Source organism: Mauremys mutica, chromosome 6 (assembly GCF_020497125.1).
Source record: "Mauremys mutica isolate MM-2020 ecotype Southern chromosome 6, ASM2049712v1, whole genome shotgun sequence".
NCBI lineage: Eukaryota > Metazoa > Chordata > Testudines > Geoemydidae > Mauremys > Mauremys mutica.
Genome location: NC_059077.1, coordinates 26,308,800 through 26,330,055, shown reverse-complemented (window position 1 = coordinate 26,330,055; position 21,256 = coordinate 26,308,800). Strand labels below are relative to the sequence as shown.

Genomic DNA, 21,256 nt, shown 5'->3' with positions numbered 1-21,256 from the left:
GTGATAATTGCATGCATACTCCAAAGGTCTATATCACAGGATGAAGATAAGAATGACTCCCGGTCCTGGGGACTTTTGAAGATGTTAAAGGGAAAAGATGACAAAAAGAAAAGTGTACGAGAGAAAACAACCAAAGACAATGATGCAGAAGATAATGGAGGTTCCTTGTAAGAGTCTGCCATGAAAACATAGTGCACTACAACTAATGCTAACATTGTGTTGATCATGTGCTACTAACATGTTCTCATAGCAATTTAATCAGTCACGAATCAAACTGCACACAGATAAACAGATTTTGAAATAATATTGCTCTCCATTGCCTACTGCAGCATGTCCTTTCCCATGCTATGCTATCTTTAGTAATGACAGAATGTATGAAGCGCATACATTTGACTTCAGATTCAAAGAGAACAGATGTCCCAATCCAGCACAGCGTGTACACACATTCATATGTTCTTCTCTATTCAGTAAAACATTGATTTCAGTGGGACTTCAGCATGTGCTTAAAGTGAAGCATGTACTTAAGTCCTTTGATGAATAGGGATGTACTGCTGAACTGGGTCCAAAATGCTTACTAATTGATTTATGCAAGCCTATAACATGAAATCATCCTATAAAATGGTCTTAGAACTGTCCAGAGGACATATTTTCAGTTGTATAATATAAGCATTCTGTGTTAACAAAATGTTTTTATTTACCCAAAGAACTCACTCACTAAATTAAAATATTATTTTTGCTGTGAAAAACAGAGGGCTTTATTCATCAGAACATCCCAGCTACTTTGTGCCTTTCTGGTGACATGACTTTATTATAAACTCAGCAGAAGTTACTTTTATTTGCATCGCCAGCATGGCACTAACCAGCTGCTGTATACTGGTGAATCTGGCCCTGTGAGCCCAAAATATGTATAATATGCAAAACAGAAGAATGGCAAAGATTGTCTCCTCCTCTTACCGGATCCTCCTCCTATTCAAAAAAACCTCTCCAATTCTCACAAGCAGTTCTCCATAATTTCTGATTCCAAATACTCAATGAAGCCACAAATCACATGCTCTCTGTCTAAAAGAAGACTATGAAATATGGAGAAACATTTAAAAAAAATCACAGCAGAACCACTTTATTTGGTCCAATCCTTCTCCCATTGGCTTTGTCAACAATTACAGTTTCTGGGTTATCTCCCACAGTTGTCATAAGACTGGTGCATCTCCTCCAGTGTTACCAGTGATGGAGAAATAGAGTAGAAACAGAGTAGATCAATTCTGAACATGTTTACCTGATACACTGGTAAAAAACATATGACCATTTCTAGTGTTGGCAGAGTGGCACAAATTTAACAATAGGTAATGTGCAGCACCAGTGTTGTGAATTGGCTATCAGTGGTTTAAATTAGGAGAAAGTCTGTTCATTGATTATAATTATTTAATGAAGATTGCATTTTTTTCAGCATGAATCCTCCAATAAAGATGCTTGGGAAAGGTAAGCAATAACCCAATGTAATTTTTCACTGTTTTATTTTTATATCTATTCTTGCAGCATAATGTAGTTAACACCAACACTGCTGCATATATTGTTCTGAATTATGCTATTCACAAAAAAAAATGATCAAAAATAAGAATCAGGATTTCCCATTGATTAAATTTTGAAATACCTTAGCTCACGTACAAATGTAATATTGGGTCTGTATAAGGCAGTGCACCTTTAATAAAGTGTCATGATTTTTTGCTTATGAATCATAGAATCATTGAAGCGTAGGACTGGAAAGGACCTCGAGAGGTCATTTAGTCCAGTCCCCTGCACTCAAGGCAGGACTAAGTATTATCTAGACCATCCCTGACAGGTGTTTGTCTAACCTGCTCTTAAAATTCTCCAATGATGCAGATTCTGCATCCTCCCTAGGCAATTTATTCCAGTGTTTTTTGTAATGTCCAACCTGAACCGCCCTTGCTGCCAGAGCCGGCTGCAGGGTTTAGGCCGCCCCAAGCAGAGAGAGAGAGAAACAGCGTGTGTGTATATGCATATGCCTCTTTATTCATTTCCCAGCATGCTCTTATATACAAGATGGTGGCTAATTGATTAATCAAATCAACACAGCTGCAGCTGTAACCCATAGGGTAATTATCCTACACACCTGTATCCTATTTACAATTAGCTGGCCAATGAGAACAAGCCCAAGGCCAGTCCTTCACACACAACTCCCAGCATAATCAGCTCAGTATCTCACATTCTAATCCCACATCTCCCCCCTCTATTCAAAATAAAGAAGAGGGAAAGGAAAAGAGGATAAAAAACATTCACAAAACATTTCCAACTTATAACACCACAATCTATCTTAGTCTTGTCCAAGAAGTTTAAATTATCATAATAAATATTATGGTGAAAAACTAAAGAACAATAATGTTTAAAACAGATAGGTGCAGGTCCTCAGCTGGTGTAAAATAACACCAGCTGAGGATCTGCCTCAGAGCCTTCAAATAAAATCACAATACACGACCACTAAATAATCTGTTCACAAGCCAAAAATTAAAACCTATATAACCATGCAATCATTAACATATAACCACAAAAACACCAAACAAACAAAGACAAAATACAACAAACAAGTGATGTGAATTTTACAGGATTCCCCCCTCTCTGTTTTACCAAAGCATTCCTCAGATGTCAGGCGATCAAACTGACACTGAGGATGGGGGGGGTATTCCCCCTTCTCTGTTAAAAACACATCACTTAACAACAACAACAATTCTGGCCAGAAGACATCACAAGACAAAACAAAAAACACAAAACATAACTCTTAATAATAATAATTGCATGGTACACTAAACACAAAATTTCTTGAGCAAGTGATAGAATTGTAAAAACTAAAAAGCAGTTATAGCTTTAACTCTCCAATATAGCTTCTCTAACACAATTTTCAAAACAACATCTTGAGAAGCACAAATAAAGACAGTAAACAAGTTGGACATTCTGTAGTGAATGTGTCATAAGAATAAAATCTGTGAGGCAATTTCTATAAAAAACATCACATACTGATTTAAAGGCAGCTGCAAAGCAGTCTGAGTTAACTCCCAAGTCTTAAAAATTTAAAAACAAAACAAAAAACCTTTCCATTTAGCAACACTGTTCTCTTATTAAAACTGAGTTCTTATATATTTTAACATGCACTCAATGGCACAGAGATAGTGTTTTCTTTAGAAGGAAAGGCAGCTGTTCATGCTTGAAGAGAACTCCTACTAAAGTTCTGCAGCTGCCTGAGAGACCTTGATCTTCTCCACCCCCGCCTCCAGCTTGATTTCAAAGTTCCAAGCTCCTCCTTGTTTCACAGCATGGAGTCTAGAGGACTCTGGTAATTGTAGGGGAAGTAACAATCCCACATGATGATCTCCTGGGCAGTCTTAAGGATCTCAACACTTGCTGTGCTCAATGTCCTGGAAATCAACATCATTAACTGGTAAGACCTAGTCTCCCTCCTGCAGCCTGCCCCGCTCCGCGATGCATATCTTCCGCTTCCACAGCGGTTTCCATAGCAACTACTCTGCCCTTCTTTCGCGACTTATAGCCGCCCTTCTTCTTCGCGACTTATAGCCGCCGCTTATCTCTGCGACTTATAGCCGCCCTTCTTCTCTGCGACTTATAGCCGCTCTTCCCTGGGCTTAGCCTCCCTTTTAACTGCTCTGCCCTTCTTTCGCGACTTATAGCCGCCCTTCTTCTCCGCGACTTATAGCCGCCGCTTATCTCTGCGACTTATAGCCGCCCTTCTTCCCTGCGACTTATAGCCGCTCTTCCCTGGGCTCCCTTTTCAGACGCCCTGCAGCTTGCCGCTGCTTCGACTCTGAGCTCAGGTGCGCCTCCTTTCTTATTGGGCTTTCTTGCGGCTCCTAGCCACGCAACACTGAGCTCAGGCACGTCTTTTTTCTCAGGCCATCGGCATCAATGCCGGCATTCTCCACCATTTGTTGCATCACATCAGGGTCACCATTTGTTGCATCACACTCGAGCAGGAACAGAGCCCAAGCAGAGAGAGAGAGAAACAGCGTGTGTGTATATGCATATGCCTCTTTATTCATTTCCCAGCATGCTCTTATATACAAGATGGTGGCTAATTGATTAATCAAATCAACACAGCTGCAGCTGTAACCCATAGGGTAATTATCCTACACACCTGTATCCTATTTACAATTAGCTGGCCAATGAGAACAAGCCCAAGGCCAGTCCTTCACACACAACTCCCAGCATAATCAGCTCAGTATCTCACATTCTAATCCCACACCGCCCTTGCTGCCAGAGCCGGCTGCAGGGTTTAGGCCGCCCCAAGCGGCAGGGGGGGGAGAAAAAAAGCTGTGATCGCGATTGGCGGCACTTTGGCAGCAGCTCCACCACGCCGCTTTCTTCTTTGGCGGCACTTCGGCAGCAGATCCTTCCCTCCGAGAGGGACCTGCTGCCGAAATGCTGCCGAAGAGCTGGACGTGCTGCCCCTTCCCCTGGGCTGCCCCAGGTACCTGCTTGCTGCGCTGGTGCCTGGAGCCAGCCCTGCTTGCTGCAATTTAAGCCCATTGCTTCTCTTCTTATCTTCAGAGGTTAAAGAGAAATTTTTTTCTCTTCCACATGTCTTATTTCATTCATCATACAGTATAAACAGTTGTTGTTAGAAAGAAATATTGAATGCATGGTTTTAAAAATGTGCAATTATACAGAAGTGAAATTTTTTTTAAAAATAATGCACTCTCTTGTTAAGGCCACAAACACTGGTAAATATCAACCCAGCTATGGAATATTAAGCAAATTCTTAAGATTCTTGCTGCTGCTGCTGCCTAGAACCAAAACTTAAGTCTACATTTCCTGTAATCACTTTTTTTAGGCACTGACTGACTGTGTTGATCAACAACTAATGCCTTTCTGCAAACGTATAGGGCCAGCTTCAAAGTATAATTTTGGGGCCTGATTCTCATTTATGCTATGGCCTCTTCCCACTGCTCTAGCAGTGTAAAGTATAAACTAGTCAGAAAGATAACATAAATTTGATTCATGTCCAGTAAAAGGCATCTTTATATTACCAGAGTGGTGTAAAATGGCCTTAGTGTGAATGAAAATCGAGCCCAAAATGCATACTTTGAGGCAGCACAGTGGGAAATGACCTAATTAAACTGAAGATTAAAGGCAACTGCATTAACCAACATGTGCTAAAACTTGTTTAATCTTAAAAAGATTAACATATCAGTGAATACCCTTTGTTTATTATTAATAGTATTACCGGTATTCTGAAAAGATTGGCTGATTTTAGTGTAAATTGGTACTGCATGGTGAGACAATCCACAATGAAAAGCTGCCTGTTAACTATAAAATATATGGATACACTTCATGCTGCAATTTATTGTCCTCTTTAACATACATTTTGTTACAGCGTGGGACTGTATGCACTACCCAAGGACTGCATACTAATCTTTCATTGTTTTGAATTCTGCTGTTTCAGACGCAGGAGACAATGATGTTTATGATGATGTAGAATCATCCGAATTCCCTCCTCCACCAATAGAAATTGGGTAAGTGAAAATAAAAGCTATACTTGTGGGAAAAGATTAAATATGCTGTGACACATTTTCAAAGTATTTGCTATGGCAAATTGTTACATTACTCAGCTTGTGTATCTTGTGTGCAGTTGCCAGGTACTGTAGTTTTCATTGCCTGGGTGTAGAGTAAATAGGCTTTGCAACATGCCCTGAATTTCAACAAATTCAGGCTCTGTTGGCCCAAAGGGAGAAATGAATTCCAGAGTCAAGGACTTCCTGCTGTAACTGCCCTGCCGTTAGTCTTTCTATTTAAACCTAGGGACTGACACCTTGAGCGCTATGGTTGATCTCAGCTGCTCCAGTATCATGGGAAGAGAGAAGGCAATCATAGAATCATAGAATATCAGGGTTGGAAGGGACCTCATGCTCAAAGCAAGACCAACCCCAACTAAATCGTCCCAGCCAGGGCTTTGTCAAGCTGGGCCTTAAAAACCTCTAAGGTTACATCCCTAATGTATTGAGGACCCAAGCCACTTAGAGACTTACTGTATGCATTACATTAACACCTGGTTTTGTACCTGGAAATGACCTGGCAGTCAGGGCAGAGATGTATTATACTAATATTATGTATTTTGATGTATTATATACCTGGATCAAAGATATATTATGCTGCTTGCTGAGAGGACCAGTAACTAAACAGGGTGTCATACTCTGCCCTTGCTGACTTTTCATCATGGTCTTCAGCAGGGGCGGCTCTAGCAATTTCGCCGCCCCAAGCACGGCAGCACGCTGCGGGGGGCGCTCTGGCGGTTGCCGGTCCCGCGGCTCCAGTGGACCTCCTGCAGACGTGCCTGCGGAGGGTCCGCTGGTCCCGCGGCTCCGGTGGAGCATCCGCAGGCACGCCTGCGGGAGGTCCACTGGAGCCGCGGGACCAGCGGACTCTCCGCAGGCACGCCTGCGGGAGGTCCATCAGAGCCGCCTGCCGCCCTCCCGGTGACAGGCAGAGCGCCCCCCGCGGCATGCCGCCCCAAGCACGCGCTTGGCACGCTGGGGTCTGGAGCCGGCCCTGGTCTTCAGTATAGCCCCAGTAGAAAGCACCTCAGTAACCCAGTCTGGAGGTGACAAAAACACAGAACACTAACAACATCCACATACAAAGGAAGGATCTGACCCACCATTTCCAGGCTATTTCAACAGCCTCCCTTTGTGAAACGTTCTGTGGTTTCCAGCCCTAAAAAGATGGGAAAGACAGGAGGTGGAGTCAAAGCTCAGCTTTCCAGAAGTGGAGAGATGGAGGGTGGCAAAGGAATCAGTCTCTGCCACAGGCAGTCTGACAGCATCAGGGGCGGCTCTAGCAATTTCGCCGCCACAAGCACGGCGGCATGCCGCGGGGGGGGCGCTCTGCCGGTCACCGGTCCCGCGGCTCCAGTGGACCTGCTGCAGATGTGCCTGTGGAGGGTCCACTGGTCCCGCGGCTCCGGTGGACCTCCTGCAGGCACGCCTGCGGATGCTCCACCGAAGCCGCAGGACCAGCGGACCCTCCGCAGGCATGCCTGCGGGAGGTCCACCAGAGCCGCCTGCCGCCCTCCCAGCGACCGGCAGAGCGCCCCCCGTGGCATGCCGCCCCAAGCACGCGCTTGGCGTGCTGGGGCCTGGAGCCGCCCCTGGACAGCATCACAAACATGGAAGTAACAATGGCACTCTAGGTGGACCTTGTGTATATTTGTGTGGTGCAGATTCCCTGGAATAATGAGGCCATGTGTGGTCAGGGCCGGCTCTACCATTTTTGCAAAATAAAAAAAAATAATAATAAGCCGCTTGGACTGCTGCCCAAACTGCCGAAGCAAAAAAAAACAAACGCCTGGACTGTGCTGCCCCAAGAATGGACAGAATGCTGCCCCTTAGCATATGCTGCCCCAGGCATGTGTTTCCTCCGCTGGTGCCTGGAGCCGGCCCTGTATGTGGTCACATAGGCTTAAGGCTGCTACTCTGTGAGAGGCTAAGACTATCCAGGCATCTCCACAACGGAATAGTCATCCAGATTACTCAGCCTGTTGCACACCAAGCATACATGTTCCCCAGAAAACCACATCCTGCATAGGGTTCTAAAATAGTGTGTCATTTAACTAATCTATAGTACGTAGGTAAGAGGTATCTTTTGAATAGTTTTCTTATTTTGTGTGGGTAATAGATAAATAAGTCAGAACTCACATACACCTAATAAACATAGAAAGGAAAATATTCCTACTTTTTTATGCCTTTGAAAATCCAACTGTTAGTGTATAATGATTATCCATATTAGCACAGTAGGTGTAAAAGAAATTGATCAAAGACAAATGAAGTGTAAATGCAAGTTTACTGAAGTGTCTGAAAGTGTATCACATCCTATCACATGTTATTAATTGTGTTTTGTCTCTAATCTGGTGTTTTAGATCATCATTAATTATGAAAACTCTGAGCCTCGGAAGGGGTAAATCAGATGAGAAAGACATACGAAAGCTTAAAAAGATGGAAAAAGAGGAGAAAGAGTTCAGAAAAAAGTTTAAAGTAAGTCTTATTTGAATACAATCTAAAAATGAAAATGCTTGCATAGTTTATTCTCTAATTTTTAAATTATCCCTTGATTTCTTCTGCCACTGAAAGGTAAAGTACTCATTTTTGGAGATCACGCGATCACCTTAAATGGAATAATATTCACTGTACTTCACTCAATATTTTTAACATAGCTTTAAAAATTCCAATAATCAGCATTGATTTCTCCACCTAAATGTTGATCTTGCAAAGCTTTACATAAGAAATCCCATCAATTTCAGTGGGATTACTACAGCAAGCAAGTATATTCTGCATGAACAAAGGTTTTCAAGGACAAGGCTTATCTCAGTTAAGTCAATACTTGATTAACAATGAAATAAAAGGAAATAAAATCAAAGCAGTTTTGAGTTGCACATAGACACATAGTCAGTGAGTGCTTGTAATAATTGACAGTTTACATCTTCAGAGTGCTGAGCAAAGTTAGATAGTTGATCCTCACAAGCACCTTTTGAAGTAGCAAAATATTACTATCCCCACTTCTATAGATGATGGAACTGACCCAGAGAGGTGAATTCAGAGGTCCTGAGATCCTCAGTTTTCCTGAATTAATCAGGGGTTATGGGTGCTCAGCATCCTAGAAATCGTAAGTGACTTGTCCAAATCAATGTAAAAACTCAGATTAGAATTCAGGAGATTCTGTAGCCAACTCTTCAGTCAGGGAATTGACCTGCTTCAGACTTTGGCTTTCATCCATCTGACACCCTTTTTGGTAAAGTTAAATTAAACTGAAGATGTTATATTAACATAAAATATATATATCTTTTAGTTGTGTGTTCCTGTGGCAACTCTAGATCTTTCAAATGACAGTTTAGGAACAAAGATTAATGCAATGATGTAGACTTGTTTATATTCAGACCCACTAGATAAGGACAGCAATTTTCAATGTTGCTTAGACCTGTCCTGATGCCATTTGAAACCAGTGGCAAACTTAGGCCAACGCTCAGCATCTTAGAAGTATAGTAATTTGTACAAGATTAATTTACATTGTGAAGGTTTCTGCCTTATGTCTGACACTACCACAGTAGGCACGAATTAGTAATAACAGTACAATTCACACAGACTCGTCACTTATTGTATCATTTTAATTAAAGGATTTTTTTTTGCTTTGTGGTACACAAAAGATTAAACAACTGCTGCAATTAATAACTGAAATAGGATGTAGGCATTAAAAGAGAGCTAGATACATTCATAGAGGTTAAGTCCATTAATGGCTATTAGCCAGGATGGGTAAGGAATGGTGTCCCTAGCCTCTGTTTGTCAGAGGGTGGAGATGGATGGCAGGAGAGAGATCACTTAATCATTACCTGTTAGGTTCACTCCCTCTGGGACACCTGGCATTGGCCACTGTTAGTAGACTGGATACTGGGCTGGATGGACCTTTGGTCTGACCCAGTATGGCCATTCTTATCTCAAAAACTATATGATGCAGGTATGCTGCAAAGTAATAAAGATCGTTCCTCTTACACAGTAAAAGCCCAAGAATGGCTATACTGGGTCAGACCAATGGTCCATCTAGCCCTGAATCCTGTCTTCCGATAGCGTCCAGTGCCAGATGCTTCAGAGGGAATGAATAGAACAAGGCAGTTATCGAATGATCCATCCCCTGTTGTCCAGTCCCAGCTTCTGGCAGTCAAAGCTTTAGGGACACCCAGAGCATAGAGTTGCTTCACTGACCATCTTGGCTAATAGCCATTGATGGGCCTATCCTCCACGAATTTATCTGATTCTTTTTTGATCCCATTCTTACTTTTGTCCTTCCTATCTTTTAACCAGTTACTGATCCATGAGAGGACTTTCCCTCTTATCCCATGTCTGCTTAAGAGGCTTTGGTGAGGGACCTTGTGAAAGGCTTTCTGAAAGTCCAAGTACACTGTATCCTCTGGATCACCCTTGTCCACATGTGTTGATCCATCAAAGAATTCTACAGATTGATGAGGCACAATTTTCCTTTACAAAATCCATGTTGACTCTTCTCCAACATATTGTGTTCATTTCTGTGTCTGATATTTCTGTTCTTTACTATAATTTCAACCAATTTGCCTGGTACTGAAGTTAGATTTTCTGGCCTGTAATTGCCAGGATTGCCTCTGGAGCCTTTAAAAAAAATCAGCATTACATTAGCTATAAACCATAGAATAATGTTTGCCAGTATTTTATACACTCGGGACATGGATACAAACTGAATAAAATTGGCGCTTTTGTTGACAGTCTCAACACAGTGGCCAAGGACTGAACGATCTGTGCTCTGATTTTTAGAGTGATTCATCCAGCTCAGAGCTGGAGCATATTGGAAAACAGTGTGGGAAGTCTGCATTGCCACTGCCTGTGCTGTACCTGTTTGTTTGATGAAAGATGATTTCACTCTCCACCTGTGTCAGTTCAGCAACCTTCGCTAACACAAAAATTTCCCTACAAACATTTAGAAATCAGTACAGTTATTCAAAGGCAGCTGAATAATTGTGTGAAAGGAGTAGCCTATTGGGAAAGAAGTGATTTTATTAGGTACACTTCATGTCAATAGGAGTTTGTCATTTGTGATTTTTTGACTGACTTGGATAAAATATACATCATCCCATTCATTCACACCAAGGGCTGACTTTCAAACACTTTGATATGCAGTTGCATTCTCTATTTGTATCAGCAAATTGGGTACTTGCATATGCAAATAGCTTTGCAGATGACATCAATTTGCTATCCCATACCCATAGAGACGTGCAAGCCAAAATCAAATGATCCAGGCCTACGCACAATTAGTGGGATTAAAAATCAGCACCAAGAAAACTAAAATCATGTGAATTAAGCCACAAGAAGAAGCACCAATAACCTTTTCTGGGACTGACATAAAAAAATCCAATATTTCACATATTTTGGCAGCATTGTAAATGTCACAGGTAGAACAGACATTAAAGCCAGAATATCAAAAGACAGACATGCCTTTGTAATGCTAAAGTTGATCTGGAGAAACATACATTTTGCCCTCCAGATTAAATTTCAAATATTTAACACCATTGTCAAGTCAATATTAATATATGGCACTGAAACTTGGAGACTTATTAAGACTTTACTATCTAACTAAGTTTTCATAAACAGCTGCCTTAGACAAATCCTCAATATCTGATGGCCAGTAAAAAAACCACAAATGAAGAACTCTGGAGGACAAAACAGAAACCGATAGGACAGGAAATTATGGAACAAAAATGGAGATGTCTAGAACATACGTGGAGGAAATACCTGAATAATATAACAAGATAGACATAGGACTGGAACAGAGCCAGGGCAACAAGCAATGAGGGAGACCAAGAATAACATAGAAACACACAACAGAAGCAGAACCAAAAGCCATGAAAATAATATGGGAAGAAGCTAAGCCTGCAGCAGCAGGAGATCAGCAAAGATGGAAAGCCCTATGTTCTGCATGGAATAAAGAGGCGTAAGAGATGTGCAGTCAGAAATATAGATACCATAACAGCGCACACAATTACTTGCCTAAGTTTCTGAAAACCAAACCATAAGTGTTAAGAGACTGTAACACAATGTATAAGAGACTATAAAGCTTGTGTAATGTTTGCATCTTGCATCTCTTTATTTTGTTTTTGCAGTTTGAAGGTGAAATTAGAGTTCTTTATTCCACTATGATTATCGCAGATCTGCCATCTAAAAAATGGGGAGCAAAAGACTTACAAGTGAAACCAGGGGAGTCAGTTGAAGTTATACAAATCATAGATGATGCCAAGGTCCTGTGTAGGAATGAAGAAGGAAAATGTAAGTTATGTAACACATGGTACAACATGACACATATTGTTGAACAAAGTGGCAAGTAGAGAATAATAATTTACTGCATAACATCACTCATGAAACTAAAAGAACCACAACCTTGTTATGATCAAGCATTGACCGATGATCGCTTTTTCTGTTTGCTTTATGGCTGACAGCATATAGATTATTTGTTGTTATTATTTTGTTATTACTTACAGTAGGGCCTACACAAATGCATGATAAGAGACTTCTGTGAATTTGCCCCAGGAGCTGCCCAGGAAGGAAGCCCATAGCTCCCAACTACCACAGGTGGCAGGGGGACCCCTAGCTCCTGGCAGCCATGGGCAGCAGGGGACCCTGAGCTCCAGGCTGCTGTGGAAGGCGGGGCCACAGTCCTGACTAGAGCTCCAAGTCACCGCGGACAGTGGGGTATCCCAGAGCTCCCAGCCACTGCGGGCAGTGGGGGGACCCTGGAGATCCTGGCCTCCGCAGGTGGCAGGGGGACCTGGAGCTCTGAGCCCCCACAGGCAGTGGGAACCCCCAGAGTTCAGAGTGGGCCCCTGCAGCTGCCCAGCTTCTCCAGGCAATGTGGGGACCCCACACCTAAGCTCCCCATTTTGTCATGGATATTTTTAGTAAAAGTCATGGACAGATCATGGGCTTCCATGAATTTTTCTTTATTGCCCGTGACCTGTCCATGATTTTTACTAAAAATATCCATGACAAAATCTTACCCTTAAATATAGTCAATACTGACAAGAATTCTAAAATTCTTAATAAATTTTAAGATCCTTAATAAAATTGGTATTTCTCACAATGAAAATAAAATTATTACAAATATACTACAGTAAAACATCTGTGAAATCCATGGTAGCAAAACTCAGCAGTTAAGGACTTTTCTTGTCACTTTTTCTCTTTGTACATGATTTCCCCCATTTAATTTTTAACTTGCTCAGATGCTACTGTACCTACATACACCTCTACCCCGATATAATGTGGCCCGATATAACGTGGGTTTGCATACAACGAGGTAAAGCTCTGACATGCTGCTCTGAGCAGCGTGTTAAGGGTGCCGGGCTAGGTCGGGGCCGAGGGGTTCAATAAGGGACAGAGGGTCTTGAGAGCGGTCAGGGGCTCCCTCTCCCTGGGTCTGGGGGGCAGGAGCTGTGGGAGGGCACTTTTGGGGGCCCTGCAGTCCCAGAGTGGCCCAGGGGATTAGTGGGGGGCCAGGAGCAGCCTGCTCTTCTTCCCTCGCTCCAGCCGTGTGGCTCGGGTGAGGGAGCTTGGGAGAAGGGATCCCCCTGCACTCACCAGCAGCTGCAGAAGTGGAGCAGCCCGGCCCCAGTCTGCTCCACTCCGCCAGCTCCCAGCCGCAGTGCTCCGTTTCCCACCGCAGGCGAGTATGGGGGATGTCCTGTCCCCAATCTCCCCGCACTCACCTGCAGCAGGAAGTGGAGCACCACGGCTGGGAAGTGGCAGAGTGGAGAGGGCTGGGGCCACGTCGCTCCGCTTCCCGCCACCAGTGAGTGTGGAGGGCGTCCTTAGCCCAACCTGCCCACACTCACCGGTGGCTGGAAGCGGAGCAGCCCAGCCCCAGCCAGCTCCACTCCGCCAGCTCCCAGCTGTGGTGCTCCACTTCCCGCCGCAGGTGAGTGCTGCAGGACCTTTCCCCAGCCGCCCCCCAGTGACACGGTGGGGCCGGGACAAGAAAAGTGGAGCAGGCTGGGGCCACGTAGCTCCACTTTCCGCCGCAGGTGAGTGCCGGGGGGCATCCTTTCCCCAACCTCCCCACACTCACCAACAGAGGGAAGCAGAGCGCTGCAGCTGGGAGCTGGCGGAGTGGAGTGGATTGGGGCCAGGCTGCTCCGATTCCCGCCACTGCCGGTGAGTGCCTGTCGGGGCCGGGGGGTGGATAGGGGTCAGAGCAGTCAGGGGACAGGGGGGTTGGGTAGGGGGTGGGGTCCTGAGGGTGATTAGGGATGGGGGTCTCTGGAGGGGGTGGTCAGGGAACAAGGAACTGGAGGGGCAAAGCAAGTTTGATATAACGCGGTCTCACCTATAACGCGGTGAGATTTTTTGTCTCTCGAGGACCAAATTATATCAGGGTAGAGGTGTACTTACTTATATACTACCTACCTACACACCTACATAGCTCAACACATATTATCATCTTGGTGCACAAGGAGTGACAATTATAGGGACAGATACTTCTCTCAGTTATCTGGTATACATGTAGAATAACCACACTCAAGTTATTAGAAGAATTCTATGGATCAAATTTTCATTAACACTGCTCTCTGGGCCAGATTCAAAGTCCATGGCAGACTTTCCATTCACTTCAGTAGACTTTGTTTCAAATTGGCAGCCTAAAGGGACCTTGAAGTGTTTGTAAATGTAATTTAAGGTCCCTTTATATTGCCACAGTGTTGTAAAGAGCCCTTGGTGCAAATAAGAATCCATTTTTACCAGATAAACGAGAGCAGAGTTTTACCCACAGACACCTACCCACATATCACATAAAATACACAAAAGGAAACAAAGTAGTTTTAAAACCTGGCACGTTTTGATACATAGCTTTTGGGCCACATTTTCCCACAAAGAAAGAAATGCAGTATAGGCGGGAGCAATGTCAAGCAGACTCAGAGACTAGAGATCTGCAGGAAATCCTAGCTCCTAAATCATGAGTCCAGCCTCCAGCAATAGTAGAACAACCATTTACTGGGTGCTATGGGTTGCATTGCTACATCTGAGTACAGTATTGCACCCTGAACTATTTGAGAAACAGCAATCCTGCTCTCTTGCGAATGTGGCTAATAAAGAAAGGAAGATTAAAAAGCAGAAATGAGACAGACAGAATGGTTTTTAAATGGAATATTTCTCAAAGTTCTCCATGCGATGTCAGCAGGTTGTTGGGCCAGTCCTGCAAAATGTTAGACTTGGTCTACACTACAGAGTTGGTCAATGCAAGGCAGCTTACATTGACCCAATTATGTCAGGTTCTACACTACAATGCTGCTTCCGCTGAAGTTAGTGGCCCACTACACCAACATAATAACTCCACCTCCATGAGAGGCATAGTGCTTACGTCAATGTAGTTAGGGAGACACAGTGTCCATGTAGACACTGCATTACTAACCTTGGTTGCTGGCTGTCAGCCCAAGTGGGTCTGACAGCTGGAGCCCTCCATCCTGCCCCAATGCTGACAGCCCGAGTTATCGGCTGGGCCCTGGATGAGTCCTGTGCTTGACTGACAGCTTGGGCTGTCAGTGCTGGGATGGCAGAGGGGATGGTTATGAGCCTGCTATCAGCAGCGGGGGGAGCGGGCAGCTGTGAGCACCACATTTGATACTGCTATGACATGAAGTATATGGCAGGGACAGAGACATACAATTCTCCCCCAAGGAGCTCAGTCACAAATTTAATTAACACATTATTTTTTTTACAGTGCAAATATTTGTAATAAAAAATAAATATAAAGTGAGCACTGTATTCTGTGTTGTAATTGAAATCAATATATTTGAAAATGTAGAAAACATCCAAAATATTTAAATAAATGGTATTCGATTATTGGTTAATGGCGTGATTAATCACGATTAATTTAATCACTTGACAGCCCTATAAAAATTAATGAATACTGAGACTAAATTCAGATTATTGATGCAATCAAGAAAAGGAGCCTCATTTAATCATGTAGTTTTACACTGTACTGTACAGATATCTCTTAATTATTAGGTAAGCTCCTATTAAACACCATTAAATTACTTTAATGAGGCTACTCTTGGGGGTGGGAGTATGGGTGTCACACTCTGGCTCTAAGTGTCCCTACTGATGAGTCTGAGTCACCTTTTGTGGATTAATGGGTAGTTTTGCAGCCCGAGCCTACAGGTATTCAGTCTTTTTGAAACATTTGGTAAAATAAAATGTTATTTGGTTACAAGACACATTTTGTAAATTCTGTTAAAACTTGTGCAATCTGACATTGTTTCACACATCTGCTAAATAACCAAGAAATTAAAATAAGAAATAAAATCTGATCCTGTACATCTTGAATTCCCCTCTGTTCCCCATACCACTAGGTGTCTGAACAATGGAAATTCATTACAATGACTTGAAAAATTACAGCTTATGTGCCTATATGGTGCATAGCACAATGGATCCCTGATCTCTGATTGTGACCTCTAGGTGCCACCATAATATTACTACTACTGCTACTTCTCATAACAAGAATAATTAATGATGAATTAATCACTTTAAATTGATTTCAGTATCATGTGTGTAAATTCTCCATAATTACAACCTCTTCCTTTTTATTGTACCATGGGTATATAGGGTACATTTCTATTTTATGTATTAAAAAATGCCCTTCTCTGTGGAACTCAAGAAATATAACGTAAATTGACATTGAAATTAAATAAATATATGTATATTTAATTTTACAGATGGCTATGTCCTGAGACGCAGTTTAGTGGAGAAGTAAGTACTAAATGATCTTCTGAAAACTTGTCATAACATATTCAGTTTTGCTGTTAACTACTCATTGTGCAACTAAAAGTGAAAGTAAAATATTGTATGAGTTTATTGCTAGATTGGTTATGAAGCTTATCCTTCCCGCATTTGTGTTTGAAATTATCTATGGAACCACTCCTGTATTATTGACTGAGCATTGAAAAATTACACAAAACATGTCTTAATCCATAATTTGAATATTATAATCATTATTTAACTGCACATTAATTAAAATGATGGCAATTTCAAATGTTTAAATATATTAGACCAAGTTCTCCTCTAGTTTTCTTTGGTGTAATTCCACTGGGGCTGCACAGGTGTAACCCAAAGCAGAATTTGGCTCAGTATTTCTGCTTCAAATACACAGTCTGTTGCACTGGGATCAGCATTTAGGGCCTGATCCAAAGCCCATAAAAGTAAATGGGAGTCTTTCCATTGACTTCAATGGGGTTTGGATCAGCCTCTTAAACACCAAATTAGATGACAGATTTAGGTCTCAACCCTGCACACACCTGTACATGCACTTAACTTTAAACATCTGAGTTGTCCCGTTAAAGCCAATGGGACTATTCAATTACATAAATAAGTGCATAAATAAATAACTTGTTTTGAAAATATACTCTTTGGAGAGTATGTACGTACTATTTGTACATGGACATTAGCTAAATGTGTTGTCTAGCATTTACTTTCTCCAGTCCCGTTATTATATTGCTGAACGTCTTTTGAGAAAGTTTAAGGGTATGATGATTCCCTCTACTACTGTTTTCATTTATTGGTTAAAAAAATAAAATAAAAAACAATGACCATTTCATTTTAAATGAACATTTTGTAAAAGTAGTCCCAAAATGATGATTTTTAGTTATCATTTTTTCTTACATTATTGCGTTTGAAAACAGCCATTTTCTAAAAAATGTTATCTATGTCTATTCTTCAGTTCCTTCAGCATGTTGTCCTCTACACCTGTCTTGATTTCAGAATGATCCTTCCAAATATAGAAATATTTGAAGTCTATGTATAAATACAGTATTTCCTTAACCATGTTTAATTACTTGATATGGGTCTAGACCATGCTACCTGATTTTGTATCTAATATATATATAAGAGGAGCCAAAGGTGGAAACCTGTTGAAATTGTTTGGTTAGCTTTATGCATAAATTGTTATTTTAAAACATTTTGGTTATGACATTCTTATAACTATAATTAAAAGTGCAAACAAGTTTATAAAAATCCCAAACAAGAAATTGACATTTGTTAATATTATCTTTACCTTAATGTTGAGGTTTCCCCTTACATTTTTTTTGAATAACAAATTAAAAAAAAAAGAAACTTAAAAAACAAAACTGTGATTGATAAAAGAGAATTCCTTTGTTTGCAATTGCATTATTTGTTGAGGCAGAAATATATGTACATATATTTGTAACTGAAACCTTTTTGAACTTTGCACAAAAAATTGGTGTTAATATACTATGATTACACCCCAACCATGATTTTAAAATAGTGTGGTACCACATCTTATATATATATTTTTAAAAGGCTATAAAATTGACTTTTGTTGCAACAAAATAAAAATAATTTAAAAAAAAAATAGTCACGTGACACACACAACATAGGACACACACACATGACATACAGGACAAACTTACAATTAAAAACAAATGGCGCCAAAATTCTATTCATATTTATACAAAATAACACAACCAAAAATAAAAAGTAAAAGGGTTAAACATTTGAATAAATAAATTATTACCTTATTTAAAACTTGTAGCATAAATTTGATAAAAATATATTAGTATTTGCCAAATGTATTGTATTAATTTGGTAACAAGGAATTTTGCATTATTTTATATTTAACATTATTTTAAAACTCTGCTATATGGAAATAAGAAAAGCCCATGTTACAAATATTAGTTAGTGGTTAGGATAAGAAGCAGAGAGTGCACTTCTGTTGCTTGGCAACCCATATCTTCAAGAAAGTTAGGAATAATTCCAGCTGTTGCATTCCTGGAGGGTTAAAATAATTAATTTACTGGATTAAAGTGTTTACCTTGTTTTCTTTTTGTTTCTTGTTTTTGTTCCGTTTTCAATTGCTTTATTTTTTGGAGGTTTCTGTAAAAACTATAGCTTTTAATTTTTAAAACAAAAAGAGAGCCGAAGTGAGGAGAGGCGGAGGGGGGGAAGGGGTGGGGTGAAGAGCAACCTAGGAAGGTACAGAGACCTGAGCCAAGAAAGATTAACTCCATCAAGGTTAGTTATCGCAATAGGCAAAGCTTCTGCTACAGTTTTAGATTCATTGGCAGAGCTGGATACAGAGGAGTTTTAGGAGCTTCATATGGGGGTGGCAAAATTTTCTGAGAGGGACTTGGGCGGGGGTAGTGATGGGCTCTACCTTTTCTGTCTTCTCCTCATTATCATCTTTAGGAGAGCCTGAGGCTGCCTGTTTAGCTGCGAACATTGTGCCCCCGTGGAGGACAGAGCACAGATCAAGGGCCTTGCATATCATGCTAAACAGGATGGTGGAAACATCCTCAGAGTATCTGCCAGGGTTAAAGGCACAGTATAGCCTTTTAGAGTTTTGTCCGAGCCAAGGGAACAGATCCATTCTATTTTTGGATTGGTCGAATTTTGGCTAGTAAAAAGGTGAAACTGCAAATGTTGGAACTGTTCAGTTTCATCATCTGCGCGGTCTGCAGCGTGCCACGGGCATGGCCCAACTTCCTTGCATCCTGTTCGTGACGCCATGTAGATTGCCACGGACTCGCAGGGGCGAAAGAAAATGCAGGCCTGTTATTTACCAGGCTGCACGTGGCAACAGACTATATTGGTAAGGGATGCAAGGAGAGTGTGGGTCACGATGCAAACTGCAGACACACACACACACACACACACTAAACTTAATCAATTTAAAAGTTTTATTGGGGATAATTACAAGGGGTAAGAGAGCAGTGGATGATTAGCTAATAGAGTTAATGAAACTTAAAACACACAATGACTAAAATATCTACTAACAATATTTATAAACAAAGATGCAGCATTTAGTAATAACTGATACTTACAAATACAAACCAACGCATAACGACCGGCAAACGTAGAAGCTCTGTTTGAAACACGTGAGCTGAGAGAGAGGCTTCGAGGTGATCAGGCTCGGTTACGGGTATACACAGGATACACGGGTATACACAGGATACATGGGTATACACAGGATTCGTTTTTCTTTCTCCTCTCCCTGCCTGCACATGGCAGGCAGGCCATAAAGTACCCACTATGACATCATAGAAGTGTCATAGGGGACGGGGCCCAAAACCTGTTTGTGTTCGTTTCTGATTGGCACAAGCGAAGTTAACACCATGTAGGGGAGCAGGTGCCTTAAAGTCTGGCTTCGCCCCCAAAAGGTGAGGAAATGCATATTGTCTTAGAATGCGTTCAACACTGAATGACAAAAGAAGAGGCCAGGGCAATACCGGTATGGGCAAGTTCTATAGGATGCAGACAGGAACTCATCTTAACACTTGCAAATGAGAATATATACTATATGAGTTTTTTTAAGGTAAAATATATTTTTCTCTTTCTAAATTCACAGTGATGGAGACATCTACGATGATATTGCTGATGGTATGTTGCACATTTCAAACAATAGAGTAATTGTTACGTGTAATGTAACTGAAATGAATCACTTTTTTTAAATCTATGCTAGTAGTAAATTATTGTACAATACTAATATTTTTGGATTTTCTTTCCCATTCAGGTTGCATCTATGATAATGATTAATCTTGAATTTTGGTAAAGTGTGAGTTTCATTGGGGGTCATATCTCCTCTGGATTTCCAATTGGCATAAAACATCACCAAAGCTGATTAGTCACAATTTATGGCTATCATCAGTGATTACCCTTCTACATGTATCAAGTTTTGGTTAACCTGTGTCAAACGTTAGATCTTTTGGATTTATTGCTTTGAATGGCACTTTCTCTTTGTCATGTATCAGCACAACTACAATTTGGGTAATCTGAACTGAAATTAAAGTTTTCATCAAATATATCCTTTCTGACTCTGCCACAGTCCACTGGTCCATATAAAAACAATTCATCAGGCAACTTCACCCAGAGATGCCAATTCACTGCTACGAAGGATATGTGGGCCAGTAGGCCCTGATAAGACTGCCCACTTTGTGGAGGACAGCATCATGAAAAGAAATGTAACCACCAATGGTAGGCATCATTGTTGTGAAAGCAGGAAATAGAAGTGGGTGGCAAAGAAGCCAATATATCCTTGACCCAATAGTCCAATTTTAATAGTCAGGGTTCATGTGATAAACGTGGCCATGTGCCTCCACTGCTAAAGTTTTATACTGTACCAGTAATAGACTGTAGTTCTCTAAAATGATCATTAAATGTTTCGTGTGTTATTTTTGAATACATAACAATTACACAATAATAAACATAATTTATCAGGGTTTTTTTATGTGTCTTATGTCCAGCACTCTGAGATACTAGCCATGGAAGGTTCTCCTTAACTATATAGCACATCACTGTTATTCAGCAGATTTTCAGGATGTTTATCCTAAGGTTTTACTCTCTGTTTAGTTTAAAGGGAAATTGCCAAGTCATTATTGTAGTTTAGGCATGAAAATCTATGTCTTATAATTGTATAATCTGATGGGAAATAGCCTCTCCATTTAATATAGATACATAGTCTGAAACTGCAACATTTTGATGCTGAGATTTTTCTTTTAAATATTGCTTTCTTACACTAGAGTCAGCTAAATGAAGGAGCACAACTTAACTAACAAAACCTATTTCTAAAACTGCCAGCTTCATTGATGATGCTATTATACAAATAAGCAAGTCTTTATAGTAAAATAAGTATGTAATAATGATTAGTATTACTTTGCACTTATTCGTAT

At 41.1% G+C, this 21,256-nt stretch overlaps 1 protein-coding gene across 5 annotated transcripts in view; it reads left to right on the top strand.

Annotated features, from left to right (window-relative positions):
* Positions 1–20,806, top strand: part of FYB1 (FYN binding protein 1) — a 121,683-nt gene extending 100,877 nt beyond the window's left edge. For 4 of the 5 annotated variants that reach the window (XM_045021872.1, XM_045021870.1, XM_045021871.1 and 1 more), the window contains exons 12-19: positions 27–167; positions 1,445–1,476; positions 5,468–5,537; positions 7,937–8,051; positions 11,696–11,858; positions 16,292–16,325; positions 19,936–19,967; positions 20,101–20,806. In XM_045021872.1, coding sequence (XP_044877807.1) covers positions 27–167; positions 1,445–1,476; positions 5,468–5,537; positions 7,937–8,051; positions 11,696–11,858; positions 16,292–16,325; positions 19,936–19,967; positions 20,101–20,123 — 610 coding nt within the window. In that variant the 3' untranslated portion in view covers positions 20,124–20,806. The remainder of the gene's footprint in view (positions 1–26; positions 168–1,444; positions 1,477–5,467; positions 5,538–7,936; positions 8,052–11,695; positions 11,859–16,291; positions 16,326–19,935; positions 19,968–20,100) is intronic. The other variant, XM_045021874.1, reaches the window with a different exon arrangement.
* Positions 20,807–21,256: the final 450 nt, after the last annotated feature.